Below are 18,323 nucleotides of genomic sequence, written 5' to 3' on the forward strand. Positions count from 1 at the left end.
CACAACAGGGCTGCCCTCACAACTGGCACACGTGAGGGCCCAATCCTGCGTGCTGCCAGGAGCCCCTTGCTCTCGCTCAAGTGCTTGCATGGTACGCAGCATCCCGCACAGACCCATTTCGCATGAACAGGAATACAACATGGTACAGGGTCTAAGGCACACCCCGCAGTGGGAGGAACCTGGCCTGCCTCACACCGTGCCTGATGTACCTCACGGAGGGGATGAGCAGCAGGAACTGGCTTTTCCCAGCTCCCTTACGCAGCAAACAGTGGGAAGACAGGAGCATCCTGCCTCGGCAGCCCAGCTCGCAGGCACCCTTCGGGGTCTTGAGGGAGGTGCACAGTCTCCCACACTGATGCTGGGGTTGTTTAGGCAGCTGCAAGGGCCTGTTACACTTAACTTGTGTGCAGAGATCCCTTAAATATAGCAAACAATTTTCTAGACATTTATCACCACTCCTGGCAGCTTCTACTGACAAAGACAACAGAACTGGACATGGTTCCTGTCAGACCTGAAACCTCTTTTTTTTTTTTTTTTTTTTTTATCCCTGGCTGAACACCACTTGCAGAAATTTCCCCGTCCCTTCCAGGTGGGGCCTTATGGCACCCAGGGAGGTGAGGAAAACCCCAAGATAACTCCCAGTCTCCATGGTGAGCAGCAGGCAGATGCTCCTACCTGGCACTACTCCTCCTCAGGCACTGAGCCTCAAGGGATGCGCTCCTGCAGGGAAGCCCCATCCCTGCTGCTTTACCCTGGAGCATGCCCAGGACAGGCACGGGCTCTCCTCTCCTCTCTGTAATGCTGCCACAAATGCAGCTGCACATCTGCTTGGTCCTCCTGTGCCTGCCCTGCCCATAGGCTGCCTTTCCCTCCCAAGCCAAGAGCCAGGATGTGGGCAAGCCCTGGGGGTTCCCTGGCCACTGCTGCCTGCCAGACCCTCGAAAACAGCCAGCACACGGAGCCTGTGGGCTGCGTGCCCAGCACCCCACCACCCACAGAGCAAATGGGTGCAGGAGGGAAGGCAGCAAGTTGCAGTCAGAGTGCTGCAAGACAAGGGGGTGAGCAAAGAGGCTGGCATTTTTGGTAGCATTAATACACAGAGACTTGAATTTCCAAAGCATGGTATGAAAGTTATTTATCCTCTGCAGAGGGGAAGTGCTTCCTCTGCATTTCATAGATCGCATCACAGAATCACAGCCTGGTTTGGGCTGGGAGGGAGCTGACAGCCCCCCGAGCCCCAACCCCCGCCAGGGGCAGGGACACCTCCCACCAGCCCAGGTTGCCCCCAGCCCCGTCCAGCCTGGCCCTGAGCACCCCCAGGGATGGGGCACCCACAGCTGCTCTGGGCAGCCTCTGCCAGCGCCGCCCTCACGGGGAAGAATTTCTTCCCAGTATCTGCCCTAAGTCTGCCCTCGGTCAGCTTAGAGCCATTCCCCCCCGCCCTGTCACTGCACCCCCCCGTACAAAGCCCCTCCCCAGCTTTCTTGTCGGCCCCTTGAGGTATTGGAAGGTGCCACAAGGTCTCCCCGGAGCCTGCTTTGCTCCAGGCTGAGCAGCCCCAGCTCTCTCAGCCTGCTGGCATAGGAGAGGGGCGGGCTCCAGCCCTCTGACCACCTTTGTGGCCTCCTCCAGTCTTGCTCCGACAGGTCCATGTCCCTTTTACATTGGGACCCAGAGCTGGACACAATACTGCAGGGAGGGTCTCACCAGAGCGGAGGGGGACAACCACCTCCCTTGCCCTGCTGGCCACACTGCTTGTGGTGCAGCCCAGGATTCAGTTGACTTTCTGGGCTGCAAGCACACGTGGCCAGGCCATCAAGCTTTCTGTCCATGAGCACCCCCAAGTCCTTCTCCTCAGGGCTGCTCTTGCTCCATTCTCTGCCCAGCAAGAAGCATCCAGAGAGCCACCCTGTGCCCTGGGCTCACTGCTGCCCCAGGACCGTGCTCTGAGCCAGCCCTCCATCCCGGCAGCTATTGCTGTTCCCCGTCAATCTCATTCTAACAGAAAAGCAATGAAAGACAACAAACAAGTAACACATCAGGGCAAATGCTGCTCTTGTATACATATGCAGAGGCTTCTGCAGACACTGCTTTGCCACCCGTGCCGCAGAGGTATGAGGGGAACACTGGGCAAATTTCATAAACACCATTCAGTCAAATGCCTTGATTTTTTGCAAGCACCTCCTCAGGTGTATTTTCCACATGTCCAACCAGCTCAGTATCAGGCTGCAACACACCAAGTGCTTCCAACCCAGGTATGACAGCTAGCAGGCTTGCTTTGCGGGCATGGCTGGGCTCAGGGCACCAGACAGGGAAGCTCTGCTGCCCGCTTAAGAGAAATGGCCTCACTCAGAGTTACAAAGATCCAAATAACTTACAGGTGTACAGATCTAAACCACATATCTACAAACTAAGCAGGAGGCAGCAAAAAAATCACAGGACTTCGGTGTCACACATGCCTTGCCTGCACAAACATCCCTCCTCAGTAGGCAGGCAGATACACTCCCTGGACACAGAGATTTCCGATCCTTGCCAGTCCCACAGGAAGCAGGGCCAGGCTAAGGCGGAGGTGACAGATGCATGGAACAGGTTACAAAATTTTGCCAAACACAAGCAACAAACAGCACTTCTACAAATGGTGTTTCTGCTAGAAGCCATGTGCTGAAGAACCCCAGGGATCAAATAAGGATCTGGAGACTGCAGACTGCATCCAGTAGCAAAATCATGCTGACTGCACCAGGCAGCCAGTGCAGGGAGCCAGCAAAACATGCCGTGCTTCTCTACCACACCAATACCTCTCCCATCACCTACCCATGCCTGCTCCCACCAGCCAGCCTGAGCAATTGGGTGGGATCAGGAAGAACAGGAGTTCCTGGACATCTTTGGGATGGAGGTGGAAGCAGAGACTGCAGGGAACATCTCAAACATACCATCAGAGCACTCTGCAAACACAAACCAGCATCTGCACACCCAGGTATCCCCTGTCCCCACACTGGGGGCTGCAGGCCCTTTAGTAACAGCTCACACATGGCAAGGGGAAGAGAGCGGCTGCTGCTTGTGAAATAACCATTGCCAACAGCTGACCTTGCTTGCCCTGGGCTCAGTCAGGCTGCCAGACCCTGCCTGCCCACCCCTCCTGCCCAGTGAGAGCTCAAAGTGCTGGGACCACCCAGGCATGGGGAATATGCAGGGGAAGAGGTGGCCATGGATGAGGACTTCTCCCTCCCTCCACAAGCATCTCCTGCCCCGGTTTGCAGAGGCAGGTCTGTGTGGTGGGCAAGCTGCAAGCAGTGGTTGGTAATGTGGCTGCCTGGGAACATTCTGGCTAAAGGTTTTATTCCCTTTTTGAATACACCACTTCTTTGAAACTGATGCATCTCATGGGAAGACATTAGCTTGCTCCCCTGGTCTAGAATGGAAGTTCTAGTGAAAGCAGGTGGAGATCCCCCAGGAGTGGGGCTGAAGGGGTCCTGGGGTGGGATGAGGGCCCAGGGAAACCAGGACCTGCCCTGACTCATCCCTAGAGGCCCCCAGAAGCAGGGGCTTTGGGGATGATGCTGGAGACCTTGTTGGGAGGAATAAACCATCCAGAGCAGAGCTCCCATCTGATCTTGGCCTGGTGGTAGTTGCTTTATATCCTCAGCCATGAGGACCGATCTTTTACAGCTTACTTCTTGGCTATGGGGTCATTCTTACTCTCTACCATCCAGCTGCACAGAATATGACACTGAAGACCAGGAGCAGGTCGGGGAGAGACCCAGGTCTGGAGGGGGCTGAAGTTTGCACTCTTAGTATGCTAAATGCAAAAATACAGCTCTTGCTCCCCCTGCACTGGTCAGCCCCTGCCGCCCTTCCTAAAACATGCCTGTTTAAAAACTTCCAAGAAAATCTCTGCTTGTCTCCACTCCCTCTGTGACAACCAATAGTGGAGACTGCTGGGGATTGCTGCAGCACGGTGCCCGCAGGCACGAGGCGCACTAGGTTCCCTGTTCTGGAGGAAACACAGATCCCGTTCCTGCCACTGGCGCTGGCTTCAGTCCCCCCTCTCCAGCTCCCCTTACCATTGTACACCCCTTCACCCTCCTGCAGCCTCTGTCCACCACAAGTGCTGCAGAAGCTGCCGTGCAGAGATAACATGTCAGCCAAGATGCCAAACACATGTATCTTTTACACCTGAGGAGATGAACAGGGCAGGCAGGATTTCCCTTCTGCAGTTGGGACAAGGAGCACTGGGATGCTTATGCAGGCGGGTCTCCAGAAAGCCAAAAACTTGCCCAGCAATGCTGTTCCATGCTGCCTTTTTTAACGCAACAGCCACATCAGGAGAGTTTGGGGGAGCCCATGCTGGCTGCCCGCACCCAGCACCACTCCTCCCTCTGACACCTCAGGAGCATGGCTGGGAGAGGCCCTGGGGAGAAGCCTGGGCAAAAGCCAAACAGGGAAGAGGAGCGAGGCTAAACTGGTTGAGCCCCCCCCAGGCAGGCAGCTACCGGCTCTGCCCACAGGAGCTGGGGCTGGAGGCAGCGTGGACAGATGGCTACTTCTCGCCCAAGCAGCCTCCGTGTCTCATTCACAGATTTGCTGTCCCTGAGTCATTGCCCTTCAAACGACAGGCGAGCCGAGCTTCCTCTGCGTGGAGCCAGGCATGAGTCGCATCCTAATGGCATCCCAGTGACAGCAGGAATAGCCCCCGGCAGTCAGGTATACCCTGCGCTCCTGCCTCTGCTGCCTCCAACCCTGGCAGGCAGCTCCAGAGCCGGGAAGCAGGGGGAAAGCCTCGTGGGGCATCCGCAGGGCCAGGCCTGGGGCCATGGGATGTTTCCATGAGACCCCCGCTGCTTCCTGGGGTGTGGAGGGGCTGGGGCTGCTGCGGGTGGTCCTCAGGGCTCCCCCGCACCGAGCCCTGTGGTGGTGCCTGGGGTCTCTGCCATGGGGGGAGGCCAGGTTGTGCGTGACCCCCGCTGTGCTCAAAAGGCCCCTTTCCTGATGCAACAGATGCCTGCCCCCGGACAGGGACCCAGTGAAACCCTTTGTGTGAGCAGGTCCAGCGATGTCCTGGGTTCAGGCAGACATTGTGCGCGTCCTTTTGCACCTCTCAGTGCCCAGCTGTGGGGAGGGTGCTGCCTCCTCTCCCCTGGCAGTGCAAGGATGCTCACACAGCTGGCAGTCAGCGTGACACTAGCAGATCCCTTTGTCCGTGGGGACACCATGCATCACTGCCTGTTACAAAAAGCAGCACTGCAAGCCATGCCTAGTCTGGGCCACCCCAGGCAGCCCATGGCAATGGATGCGTACAGAAAAGGGGGGACCTGGGCGGGTTGTGAAATTTTAGCAGGTCACACATTTTGCCGATACTGTCGCACATGCTGCTGGGCACACTGGCTCCCAGAAGCTGCCTGCACCCAACGGGACCATGGCACACTGGACGCTTTCCAAAAAGCATCATTAGCTGCTGAAGTATCACACCGTGCCTTTGCTGCTGGAGCTGAGCCTGCTTCTCTGAGGTCGTTCCACCCCGCGAGCGAAGCCTCCATGCGCATCGTGCTCCCAGGGCCGGGCACATGCAGAAAGGAGCCTGGGCGTGCGTGCATGCAGCACTGGAGGCAGCAGGCGCAGCCAGGAGCACACGGGAGCGGGAACAGGCGCTGGCGCCTGCGTCACTTGTAGCTACTTGGTGACAGTTTGATGGAGACAGATCTCTCACCCTCCCTTGCACTCTTCCCTGCACCATTTGCCAACCTGCCTGTTGCTGCACGGAGACTTGCTGCCTTTATAAACTCCTATTTTTTTCCCTTAAGCGCCACTGACAGACGTTAACAATAGACAATGAACCAGCCCAAAGCAGGCAGGCAACCACCATGGAAATCAGTGGTAAATTGCCCCCATTCACACCCCAGGCTGCTTTGCCCCACAGCAACCATGTAGGTCCGGCCACCAGCCCACGGCACACACCCAGGCATCTTGAGATGCCTCGATCCCAAGCAAAGCTCAAGACTGTCCAAGCACCGGCTCAGCATCCCCCTTCCCTCCCAGCTTGCAGTGCTCCTACGCATCCCAGGCACCACTGGAGCATTCCTGACACCTTGATGCTTTTTTTTTAATTACAGAGCAAATTCATTTCATCAGTTCATTTTTTGGTTCTTCTGTTTTTTGATCTTTGATCTCTGTTTTCAAGCATCTAGGTGGCACCTGACACAAGGCGCACTAATTGGGCTGTGGCCACGTAACTGCATACCTAAGCGCAAACATTCCTTTTGTTCAAATTCTTTACACAATTTGCTTACATGGAATCAGTGTGTAACATGGAGCTGCATGCTTGGCTAAGCTCATGCACATGGTTTTGCTAAAGCTGCCAAATGACTTACTGCGCTGATCCACTGGAATTACTCTGGAACTTTTTTTTCACCTCATGAAATGCCAGTAAAGCTCCACCTCACCATCCAGGCTTGTTTCTGAGGAAAACCTCCAGGTGCAGATACCAGAGCTGCCCGGGTGCTTGGGAGCAGCCTCTCCCCTCCCGGGTGCCACTGCTCCTGGTGCAGCACCCACGAGTCCATTAAAGCTGCAAGAGGGGATGTAGCCCAGGGTGCAGCTTTGCTGTCACCCATCAGTGGATTTTCTGGAAGCCGTAATATTAATGTAACCCCACACTTTTTAAAAAAAAAATTAAGCAAGATTTTGGTGAAACCACTTTTGCTGTGGGTCTTGAAGGACCTCCCCTCTGTGTACGAGCCTCCGTGCAAAGCGCTATCCACACTCAGAGCCAGAGTGCACCAGGTTGTGCAGCGTTTTGTATAAGCCTAGCCCAGACAAACTCAATTTGAGCTGCTTTTGTGAAGGTAAAATGCTGCTTTGGTTCCCCCAAGAGGCATCCCTAGCACTGGGATGCCCCCAAGACATGGCCCTCCCAAAGCTGCTGGCCCTGGTGTGCTTGGGTTTCTAAAAGATGTTCTGCAGGGAGGGACGCTCAGCAGAGGCACCAATCGCTGATGCTATTTCTGGCTAAACAAGAGCAAGAGAACAGGACCCCTGGAGGGAGCTGAACCCAGACACCACAGCTGAACCCAGCTCCCCAGGTACTCAGTGGGGGCTTTGCCGCCTGGTAAAGACTGTGCCAGGTGCAATGTCAAGGCACCTTACAGGGGCACAAGCCTCTGCCTCTTACTGCATCACCTGGGCACCCACAGCAGGGAAACACCAGCACGTCCTGAAAGCCTTGGGCGTGAAATCCTGCCCTGCCAGGCTCCCCCAGACAGGCTCTCTGGTAGGTAACGGGGAAACCAGAGGTGCAGAAACAGATCTGGCCAGGGTCACAGCAGGATTCAACAGCCACCAGCCCACGCACGCAGAGAAACCCTGGTAATCTAATATAATTTGAGATGCAACAGGTCCTGTCCAGCCTTGCCTTCCCATCAGTGCTCTGTTACCAGCCCCGGCCCTGCAGCTCCTGGCTGTCAGTCCTTCTCTCTCCACAGCTTTGTTTCTTGCAACCTAATGACTCCTTAATTCAGCTGGCTTTGTCCCATAGATCTTGATTTGCCCTAGTATTGGTGGGAGCATGCAGTTTTAGGAGAGCTCTCCACAGCGGCTGTTCGTGAGGGAGACAGCAAAAACACAGCGCTCTGCCGTTGCAGAAGCAAACCTCTCATCTGGCGGTGGCTGAGCTGGAGCGACGCCGCTTTTTGCCTGTTCGGATAAAAGGGCGCAAACCGGCCAAAAGCATCCCACAGGGCATCGCTTCAGAGGGATGGGGATTTCTCCCTGCACTAAAGTCCTGCAAAGCCTGAGCTGACAGCTCGCGTGCTGCAAGGGCTGCTGCTGCCCCGCATTTCCCGAGGGATAGTCAGCTGCAACACGTACGTCACCAGGCCATGACCTCCTCCAGCCCTTCTGAAGGATGCTACCAACGTGGCACCACAACCACTCAGAGCACAAAGTTCATCATGTCTTGCAGTGCCAAAGGGTACAAGTAGCGCAGGAAGAGGGGAGATGGAGGTGGCAGATGGCTGCTCCTGAATATTTAAATGAATTTTCTCTTTTACAGACCAGCAAACACAAGTATTTTCCACCTCTTTTATGCACATCACCACTAACTAGCACCACGACCCCAGCAGCTGGCACTCGGGTCTTCATGGCAAGAGGCAAAATGTATTTTAGAAGACGGATGGACCTTGCAGATCCACTTCGTCCTCTCCCTCCCCTGTTTGCACGGTGCCAGGGACCTTGCCCGTGAGGGGCTGTGACAGTCAGCCTCCACAAAAACCCCATCCAACACAAAATGCAAGCGAACAATAAACCCAAGAAATGTGTTTTCACGTTTCACTGTTTCTCAGCCATAGGGATTTTTGGTGTTAGCTGTAGGAGTAAGAAGTAAAACATTTTCAGAGTGTGATTTGGAAGCTGACGGCATTGCACGGGAACAACAACAGTGTATGCAGAAAGTGGGATCTGCCCAGGAATTATTTCCAAGCAGAAAATAAAAAGGCCTAGGAGAATATTACAGCAATGAGTAATCTAAGCAGCTGAATTACACAGAGACCCCACCATTTCACAGTATTTTTATGCCCTGCAGTGCCCGGGGAGATTTTGGCCCAGCCTCCCCCGAGTGCTCCCCCAAGCTCCAGGCACAGACAGGATCCGGGGTTTGGATACTCGGGATGTTGCTTACCCCCCCCGGCAGCACCTGTCTTTCCCCTGCCGAGCCTTGAAACCGAGGGCAGCCCTCAGGACGATTTATTAATGGGGAACGATGTGCCTTGTGTGTCTCCTGAAACGAACCCGCAACGCTCAGCCGTTCCCAAGTTTTTAACTCGGGGTCAAACCTGCTGCTGTAAGGAACTGGCTGCTCCGGTGGGGCTTTTGTTGTTGTTTTAAAGCAGATGCAATAAAGAGCCAAAATCCCCGGGGTGATTCGGCTGCCAAAGAGCTCAGTGTGTGCTGTTTATTGAGCCGCACTGCTCCTTGGGGATGAAATTACGGGGGGATATGCGGCTCTGCAGAGGGAGGCTGTGTGCTGGTCAGCTGGAGCTGCTTTGCTTCCTCACCTTCTATTTTCCAGCTGCTGTTACGGAATAGGAAGATGCAAATGGAAGGCAGCACTAATCCCCTGCACACAGCCATGTGGCACAGGACCCCAGCTCTCACAGCAAGTGTGGTCCCCTGCCCTGCATACTCACCTAGCCCCAGAAATATTATTTAAATCCCGTTTACTCAGCTACAGGGTGCTCTGCAACCGGACTCCCGCTACAAGGATTTTGCGGGAGCCTCTCACATTGGCCAAGCTGTCTATTATATTTTCCTTCACTCCTCTCCTATTTCGCTGTCATTTGCTCACGTATGTTGTTACCATCAAGCAGTAGCTCTCTGCTGTCACTTACAAGTGGGTGATTTTAGCATCTGGATAGGAATCACAAATTCAGACTGCCTTAAAAACCCTTCCAGTCATATTTTCCCAATGCAACGAGTAACTGCAGCCCCTGCTGAAGGCCAGGGGACTCAAAATCAAGCCAAAACTCACTCGTCAACACAACACTGGATGAGTTTGGCATTAGCCTCATTTCACAAACAGGGAAGAGCCACCCGAGAGGGCAAGGCTGAGACTCACAGTTGTGAAAGTCTAAAGTAAAGCACCTAAATACATACTGAAGCACCTTAAATAAGTGACCCGATTTTCACAACAGACTGAAACGAGTGGGAGCCACGAGGGCTCCGGTCGGTGCGTGCAGACTCGGCCACCTGCACTGGAAATTTCCTCGTGGGTGGCCCAGGCGAGCGCATACATGTTGGCCCTGCTGCTCATGCCCTCCTGTTGCTTCCCAAACACTGCCCGTGAAATTGCAAAGCTGGTGCTTGCAGATGCTTTAAGGATGCAACCGTCAACATGACACAGAGCGAGTTAGGAGGTACATGTCTTGCTGCTGCTACCTGCAGCTCTGCATCTTCTAAGCTTGTTTCCTGCTTTCTCATCAAGGATGTTAAGACCAGCGATGCTTAATGAAGACTCATCTAAGCACAGCTCTGTTTCTAGGGGCTTTGGAGTCCATGGGAACATCTTCTTGCCCAAGACCCAAAAGTAATGGTTATTTTCTTATCTCCGTCTCCTTCTCTCTGTGGGTTTCTCTACCAGTGAGCGCAAGTCAGACTCAGCGGAGATGGATGCTCTGGCTGAAGCGAGTGTGTCTGTGCACTCTACCAGACATGGCATGGGAAGACCCTACTTGTGCTGAGTCCCTGGGAGCAGAAGCAGCACAACAGCGGGCAGCGCCAAATCCCTCCACTCACCACGGAAGCGGAGCAGCAGGACCAAACCGCTCGGTGCAGGCTGAATACTATGTACCTTTGAAACCGCAGGGGGAATTTGGACAAGCAGATTGTAATTACCTGGCCTGGCACTGACCCAGAACGCCAGCACTAGTTCCTTTCCAAACCCGGCTCCTTACAAAAGCAATGCAGAAACGCGGGCCTGAGAGTGGCGGCCAGGATCTTGCCATCATGCCCTTGCTGAAAGACACCGCCTCGGTGTCCCCATCGCTGCGCCCCGGTGCTGTTCCTGTGCTGTCCCAGGGGACAAGTGCTGTGCCGAGAGCCACCTGCGACGCAGCAACAGCTCCAAGCGTCTCTCAAAACTCTCCCAGAAGAGCAGTGGCCAAGCCCCGTCCTGTCACCAGGGGGAAAGCTCTGCCACCATCCCTCTGGGGACGATGCTGTAACACACCCTGCCACCTCTCCCCCAAGACGCGGCTCTGAGAAAGGGAAGCAGGTTTAATCATCGAGACCATTACACTTCCCGGAGGTGACGTCTGGAGGGAGCGTGCACAGGTGAGCCAGGCAGCTTGGAGCAGGCAGAAGCTGGAGGAGCTGCGACTCATGAAGGAGCGGGGCAGCATCCAGCAGAACCACAGCAGGGCTCCAGAAGGAGACACAACTGTGGCTCTCATTTTGGAGAGGATACAGCACTGTGCTGAGGCTCACTCTGATTGACGCTGGGAGAGGCAATCCATTCGCTTTCGGAACACCGATCATGCCACAGGGCTGGGGACAGTCAGCGATGATGGGGAAAACTCCAAGGGGGCAGGCACATCCCGGCCCCCCCAGCCCATTTCCTTGGGGAGTAGGGGTGGCAGAGCTGGAAAACTGGTTTGTGCAGGGAAGGGGCTCCAGTGCCACGGTTCATCTCAGGTCACTGCTCGTCTGCACACCTCAGCCTAACGATGGCTGGGCAGAGCCGGAGGCAGTGGCGCGGGGCCCCATGCCTGCCCCGTCCTGGCCCGCGTGCATGAAGCGCTGCGCAGGCGAGGCTGGAGGGGAGCGGGATGCCTGGAGCCTGGGTGGGCGGGAAGGCACGCGTGAGTGCACACGAGTTCGGGCCAAGCCCTCTCTGCCCTCCCGCTCCCACCATCCCCGTCCCAGCTTCCCCAGGGGCTCCGGACCCCTGCCGCCAGCACTGCCAGGCTGGGGGCTCGGGGGGCAGCGGGAGCCCCCCAGCTGACAGGCGGGAGACCGCGGCACTCATCTGAGAGCCAGGACCCCGGGGCTCGGTGGGGCTGCGGGATGGCACGTGGCCCCCCCAGCCGGCACCGGGCCGGGCCAGCGGGGGTGAGGAGAGGACCCCAGGACGGACCCTCCTACCTTGCAGTCCGTCAGGCAGGATCTGACCGAGTACTCCTCCGATTGCAAGTACTTCTCCAGCAAGAGGTCGAACTCCTCGTATTTTTCCTGAGCGTGTTGGTCCAGCCGCTGGTACGCCTGGACGCAGCTGCTACAGGCCTCCCCGCCCAGCGCCCCGGCCGCCGCCACCACCAAGTCCACCATCAGGTTGTCCACGCTGCAGTCCAGGCCGTCCGGGCCGGCCATCTCCCGCAGCAGGTCCCAGATCGTGTAAGTATCACAAAAGGAGAGGTTGAAGTTCCTAAAGTAAGCCTGCAGGAAGGTCCTCTTGGAGGAGGAGGGAGAGGCGAAGAAGGGGGCGGCGGCGGGGGGCGAGCGGAGGGGCGCGCCGGCCGGGGAGCCCCGCGGCCGCTGCAGGGCGTGCAGCCGGGCGCAGGCCGAGTCCAGGTCGCCGCGGGCGGCGGGGCAGGGCCCGGGGGCCCGGCTGAGGTTCCCCAGCAGGGCCTCGCAGCTGCCGCCCGCCGGCTCGGCCGCCAGCAGGGCCCGCGGCCCGCGGCCCCTCGGCCGCCCGGCGCCGCTCCGCTCCCGCGCCCGCAGCTTGGCCCCGGCGCAGAGCCACAGATGGTCGGAGAGGAGGACGGTGAAGAAGAGGAGCGAGGCCAGCGAGAGGCGCCATTTCTGCGCCCGCTCGGGGTCGGCCACCGGCTTGTCGCTGCGGCGCGGCGCGCAGCACACCGCCCCGCCGCCGGCGCCCCCGCGGGGGTACATCCAGGCGCCGCGGATCATGCTGCGGGGGCGGCGCGGGGGGGCGGCGGCGGCGGCGGCGGGGGGGGGGGCACGCCGCGCTGCCGCCGCTGTCACCTGCGGCCGCCGCGCCGCGCCGCCGCCGCCGCCATGCCCGCGCCCCCGCCTACAGGCCGCCGGCCGCCGCCGCCGCCGCCGCGCTGGCTCGGCCCCGCTCCCGCTGCCCGCCCCGGCCCCGGCCCCGGCCGCAGCGCGCCGCCCGCCGCTCGGGGGCATGCCCCGGCCCCCCGCTCACTCGGCTTTCCGCTTCCCCGTCGGCTGCGCCAGCTCGCGGGCCCCGCCGCGCCCGCCGCCGCCGGGCCCCATGCCCTCAGTCTGTCGCCATCTTCGGCCGCGCCGCCAACACCTTGAGGAGCCGCGCCGCCCTGCGCCTGCGCGCCCGGCCCCCCCGCCCCGCCGCCCCGCCGCCCCGCCGCCCGGCCCCGCCGCCCCCCGCCGCACCGGCAGGTGCCGTGGTGCTGAAGGACAGCTCCTCCCCGCCGCTCCGCCGCCGCGCCGGCCTGCCCCGGGGAGGGGGCGGCGGGCGGGGGCACCCCCACGCGGGACCCCGCCGGCCCCGGGGCTCCGCCGGCCCGCGGGGGCGCCGAGGAGGGGGCCCCGGGGCAGCCCCGCTGCGGCGCCGGCCGCCGGCCCGGCCGCGGGAGACACAGCCTGCGCGGGGAGGGGGTCGGTGCTGCGGCGGACGCGGCGCCCGGGGGGCCGCAGGGCCGTGCCGTGCCGTGGCCCACTGCCGGTGGCCTCGGAGAGGAGCCCCCAGCCGCTCCGCTTGTGGGCACCGGGGCAGGATTCCAAGGTGGCACCGAAAGGAAGAGGAGGCCGGCTTCCCGGGAGCACCGCTCCTTGTGTCCCGAGCCCAGCCGGTGCCCCGCTCAGGGTTTCTTGGGCAAGTTAACCGGGAGGCTGTCGGCTTCCTGAGAGCGAAAAATGAACGGAGCTCTGCCACGTGAACCCGGCTGTCCGCCAAGCAACAGGCAGAGCCGGCTCTGAGGCTCCTCCGCACACACAGCCGTCCTCACCCCGGGGCACCAGCCCGGCCGCGGGAACTGTGGCAAGTGTTCCCGATTCTGGGGTTCCATCCAGCTCCGTCCCAAAGCCAACCAACCCTTCCGTGCCACCCAGCCGTGCTGGCAGCGTCAGAAGTGCTGGAGCCGGTTGTCCGGGCTCCCTCAGCCTGGCGTGGGTGGGATGCTGCGGGCAAGGGGAAAGTCACTAGAGGCTTTGTCCTTCTCCCGTTTGCCAGCCTGACCTGTGAGGAGCATGAGCCCCACGGCAAAGGGGAGCTTGCGGCGTTTCTGCCTGCTCGGGAGGGCTGTCATCTCAGCCAGTGCCTGGGGCACTGCTCTAACATAAGCACAATGCACAGAAACCCTCCTGGCCGCTGCGCTGCCGAGCCCAAATGGCCGGGCCCAGGCCAGCCAGGCAGGATTTTGCTTTGCTATGGCCATCCCTTGGGTCCCTGCTCCTGTTTAAAGCCACCCTCCCCTGAACGCAGGCCCTGCGCCACAGGGCACGGGCCACCGGCCTCCGTCTACAACAGCAAGGGCGTCTCAGGGGGCGTACAGCCGGCGCCGAGCTCCCACCCCTCCTGCTGTACAGCACAAAGGGTGTACTCGGCACGAAGGCACCGTGTCTGAGCTGCACATACTCCAACAGTTAGCTCTGCTCTGGCTGAGGCACTGAGGTAAGAAAATATCTGGTGTTGAGCCAGGAGAGGTTTTACAGCCGGAACGAACAAATGTCGAACATCACTGAAAGTGATATAAGGAAAACTGCAGCCCAGGCTGGAGGCTGAACTCCTCTGAGCCGTGGCACAGACACCTGCAGCTCCTGGAGCAGAGGGCAGAGCTCATGGGGCAGCTTCCCTCTGGCTCTTCCACCGCGTCCCTTCCTGCCCCTTCAGCATGCCCATGGCCCGGCTGGCATGAGATGCTGGAATAGCCGAGCACACTCTTCCTGCAGGGCTGGGGTGTCTCTCCTGGGCCTGCCAGTACCTGCCTTCTGCACGCAGGATCGCAGCAATGGCTGTGGCACTGGAGCCATTATTTTGGAAGTAAATACTAACTGTGCTCCCTTTGTATTCACAATGAAGTGGCTCCGATACCTTGGGCACAAACGCCTCACTGACCTGTGCATGGTGTAGGAGCAGCATCCCCCACAGTTCCGGTGCCTGTGCTGTGCAGGCAGAGCTCCTTGGGGTACAAAGCACAAGGCTGTGACCGCAGCAGCTCCTTGCTGCTGGGAATGGAGCCCAGCACCCTGCTTTCCAATGGGAAACAAAGGCACCGGGCACCAGGTATGGAGGGAAAAACTCAGGCAGTCTGAGCACACCTGGTACAGGCTCTGGGCACACCAGCAAGGACCGCGGCTCCCTAAGCTGTGCTGCCGAGCCAAGAAGCAGCGGCCGTGGGACTGCAGTTTTTCACACTCTTGACAGGCTGTGCTGCCCAAGGGCTTTCACTTCCCCGCGGTGAGCTACTGCTGTTTCAGCCCGGGGGTGTGTGTTAAGTTTTGTGCTGCGCGAATCCAAAATGTCTCAGGGAGAGCCCTGCAGGCAGGAGGCCAGCAGTATAGCCTGCTGTCAGGCCTAAAAATTGTGAAGAGATAATGATGGAGCCCCTCAAACCTTTGCACACCCTGTTGTTTATCTGACACGGAGCACTGCTGGCCGCTGGCCCTGGCTGCTGGCAGCAGCTTCTTCCCTTCTAGTGCTCCACGTGCCGGCGCTGGGACACTCAGCGCAGGAAGGGAGACAGCATCCCGCATTCCCAGCAGAGGGTTTGGTGACCCCTGCTGAAGACTAGCTGGCTCCCAGAAAAGCCCAGCGCTTTAGGTTGTGTTTGTGTCAGCAGAGTGGATCTTCCCTTCCCTCTGCCTTCTGTGGGGAGCTGCTCTTTAAGCCTTTTCTCTCTTATCTCCCCAAAGCCCCGCTATCCCCATCTTATTTCAGCTCTTCCCCCAGGCAGAGGACTCCACTTTCCCCTGCACTCCTGTCCCTTTCCTGCACCCGGGGCAAACACATACTGGTGGGCTGAATGCAACCGAAAGGTGGGCAAGCAGCAAGCAGGGAGGGCATGGGGAGGGCTTCCCGGGGAGCCCACCCGTGCAGGCACACGCTGCGAGGCTGAGCTCAGCCCCGGCCTCAGCTTCCCCACATGCTCACGCAGGGCTTTGACGGGAGCTTGTCACTCCCATACCCACTGGGAACAGTTCTCCACTGCAGAGCCTGTACCCTGCTCAGCATCACCCAGCTGAGACGAGGCTGCACAAGCACTGCCCTGTTTGGTGAAGGGCTCCGTTTCCAGGGTGCAGCACTATTTCCACCCAGGAGTTTCCCCTTGCTGGGAAAACATTAACTGCTCCTCCCACTCCCTGCTCTTGCATTGCAAAAACAGCAGTTTACACTTGGCCCTTCATGAGATAATGGGTGCATTTGCTCAGCCTTCCCGGGTTTCTCTCCATTTACTGCTGCTGCTGGCATTCAAAGGGCAATGTGGTTTATTGGTGATGTTCTTACAACCAAGCAGAGATGGGTGGGAGAGGCAGCCCTGGGCCAGCCTCTGCTCTGGTGCTCAGGAGGCTTCCCCGGGGAGGGCTGGCACCTACAAGGATTTGGAAAGTTGCTATCATTACCTGATGCTAATTAGCCCACTGACTAATTAGGCACACCGTCTGATGGGGATAAACCAGCAGGCGAGGAAGTCACCACCAGCATGAGGCCAGTGTTTCCTTACTGCACGCTGCGGCTGACAAAGCTTTGGGCTGGTCTTTGCGAAGGGCTCTCCATGATGCGCTTTTATGGGATCTCGGTACTCTACTGGGAAAGGCAAATTAATTAGCTGCTACAGGAGGGGGCCCAGGCACCAGAAGGAATGATGATGAGGAGGACCCCAAGCTCCAAGCAGCTATCAGAGGCACCAGGGCACACACATCCCCAGGCACAGTCAAAGCACCTTGAAGAGACCCTGGGGGCTGACACAATACAGTGGCAGGAGGGATAATTGCACCAGGCCTGCATGTGCACCCATATCACCCTGCCGACATGTGGGTTTTGGCAGGCACACACAGCACCAGTGATGGAACTGCCTCTGCACCCAGTCAGCATTTGGGAAGGACCACTCTAGACTGGCCCTGGGTACCCAGGGTGCAGGGAAACCTTTGCTTTCTGTGATTAAAGTCACCTGGAGAAGAGAGAGAGCCTGGCTGGTGGCTGACTGCTCTGGGGCCTGAGCCAGCAAGAGAAAAGTGTGGGGCAGGGCATGCAACTTCATGTGCCCCAGCTCCTGCAAGAGCCCTTGTTTGGTGTAGCCCTAGAGGAAAGCCCAGAGTTGGGGGGCCACGGCTGGCCCCTTGTGGGGCGGAGGGAGGACCTGCAGCCAACGCAGTCACTGGGGTGGTGGTCCTGCCCCAGGAGCAGCCTTGCCCATGCTCATTCTGGTGCATCCTGCAGCCAAGCCTCCAAACTGCAGGGCTCTGCCCTCACCCCCTGCCAGGGCTCAGCACACGGTTACTGGGCTCAGGCTTGTGCTCACCTCTGTTTGTGCGTGTGTGCACGTGAACTCTCCTGCCTGGACCCCTTCACCCGCCGCCCAGTGCCACTCCACAGCCCTCTACCAATGTCTGGCTCTGAGTCACTGAAATCCCACCCTGAAGCAGAGCCCCTGTGCCCCTGCTGGAGGCTGACAGCAGGAGATACTTCACCCATCGCAGGAGCGATACATGCACAGAGTTGGAATCAGCCTTGCACTGTGGTCTCGTTCATGATGCAGTGACAGACCTAGCAAGCCCTGCTGCTCACCATCTCCCAGCCAGGTGGGAGGTGGAGGACCCCACAGCTGGGGCAGGCACTGCAAGGGTTTCAGGGAATCTCCTAAGGGATGCCCCTGGTGTGGGATGTTTTGCTGCAGCCAGAATGCAGCAGAGGTTGCTTCATACAGAGGCCCTGAGAGCTCCCCAGCCACAGCAGCCCTTGCTCTGGCAGCGAGTAAATCAAGTGCAATCAGATGTAATAGCCAGAAGGCAGGGAAGAAGTGGATGTACATCCTGGACCTTCTTGCAATGAGACTGGGAAAGGCAGGGAAGCCATGCCCCAGTGCCCAGGGTTTTCCACGTTGATGTCAGACCTTGGTAGTCCCCTGCCCAGCATTGCCCATGGGACCCACTCGCTGTTGCCTGGCGCCAGGCTGTGAGGGGATGGCTGCCTCCAGGGAGAGGGGCTCAGGGAGTCCCTCTCCAGGGGACACACCACAGTCTCGCCCCACTGGCGCTGCCTGTACTGCTCTCATTCACAAATCCTCATCCCCAGGCTGGCTCCATGCCCTCTCGACCCCAGTGGCCCTCGTACGGCGCCGCTTGGCCGCGTTTCTAGACATACCCGGGATGATGTCAACAGCGTCCAGCCCTGCTTCTATACGGCCCTCCTGGGAAAGCCTGCAGACCACATAGCCAAGCTGCTGGCCAGGCCTGCCAGGCTCCCGACTCCTTGGGCAAGGGCTCCTATTGCTTCAGCTTCCAAACAATGGGTGGTGGCGGGGGCTCTCAGCTAGCCTTCAGGCCACGGGCTGGTTTTCCCATCAGGTCCTACGGCTGGTGCCACCACATCACCTCACAGCACAGCCCTGTGCCCAGGGACCTGTGCTGCATAGCCCGGGAGAAAACTGTCCTGCACTTTTTTCTGGGAATGGCCATGTTTGCATCCCGCTCCTCCCAGGGAAGAGGGGAGCTGCTGGGTGCAGGTTGCAGCTGCAGCAGCAGTTGATCATGAAAACCCACAGGACTGGGCTCCCAGCACCACCAGTGCTCCCAGAAGGGGGGCTTTAACGGTGGCACCTTAACAAGAGCCTGTGCCACTGGTGAGAGGGACTCACCAGCTGCCCGAGACGACCTACACGCATGTTGTGCCAGAGCAGCACCGC

The 18,323-nt window shown here is 58.8% G+C and overlaps 1 protein-coding gene across 1 annotated transcript in view; it reads right to left on the minus strand.

Moving 5' to 3' along the window:
- NALF2 (NALCN channel auxiliary factor 2) overlaps positions 1–12,773 on the minus strand; it is a 33,644-nt gene extending 20,871 nt beyond the window's left edge. The window contains exon 1 of the mRNA XM_005229178.3: positions 11,629–12,773. Coding sequence (XP_005229235.2) covers positions 11,629–12,627 — 999 coding nt within the window. The 5' untranslated portion in view covers positions 12,628–12,773. The remainder of the gene's footprint in view (positions 1–11,628) is intronic.
- Positions 12,774–18,323: the final 5,550 nt, after the last annotated feature.

The sequence above is a fragment of the Falco peregrinus genome, chromosome 13 (genome assembly GCF_023634155.1).
Source record: "Falco peregrinus isolate bFalPer1 chromosome 13, bFalPer1.pri, whole genome shotgun sequence".
Lineage (NCBI taxonomy): Eukaryota > Metazoa > Chordata > Aves > Falconiformes > Falconidae > Falco > Falco peregrinus.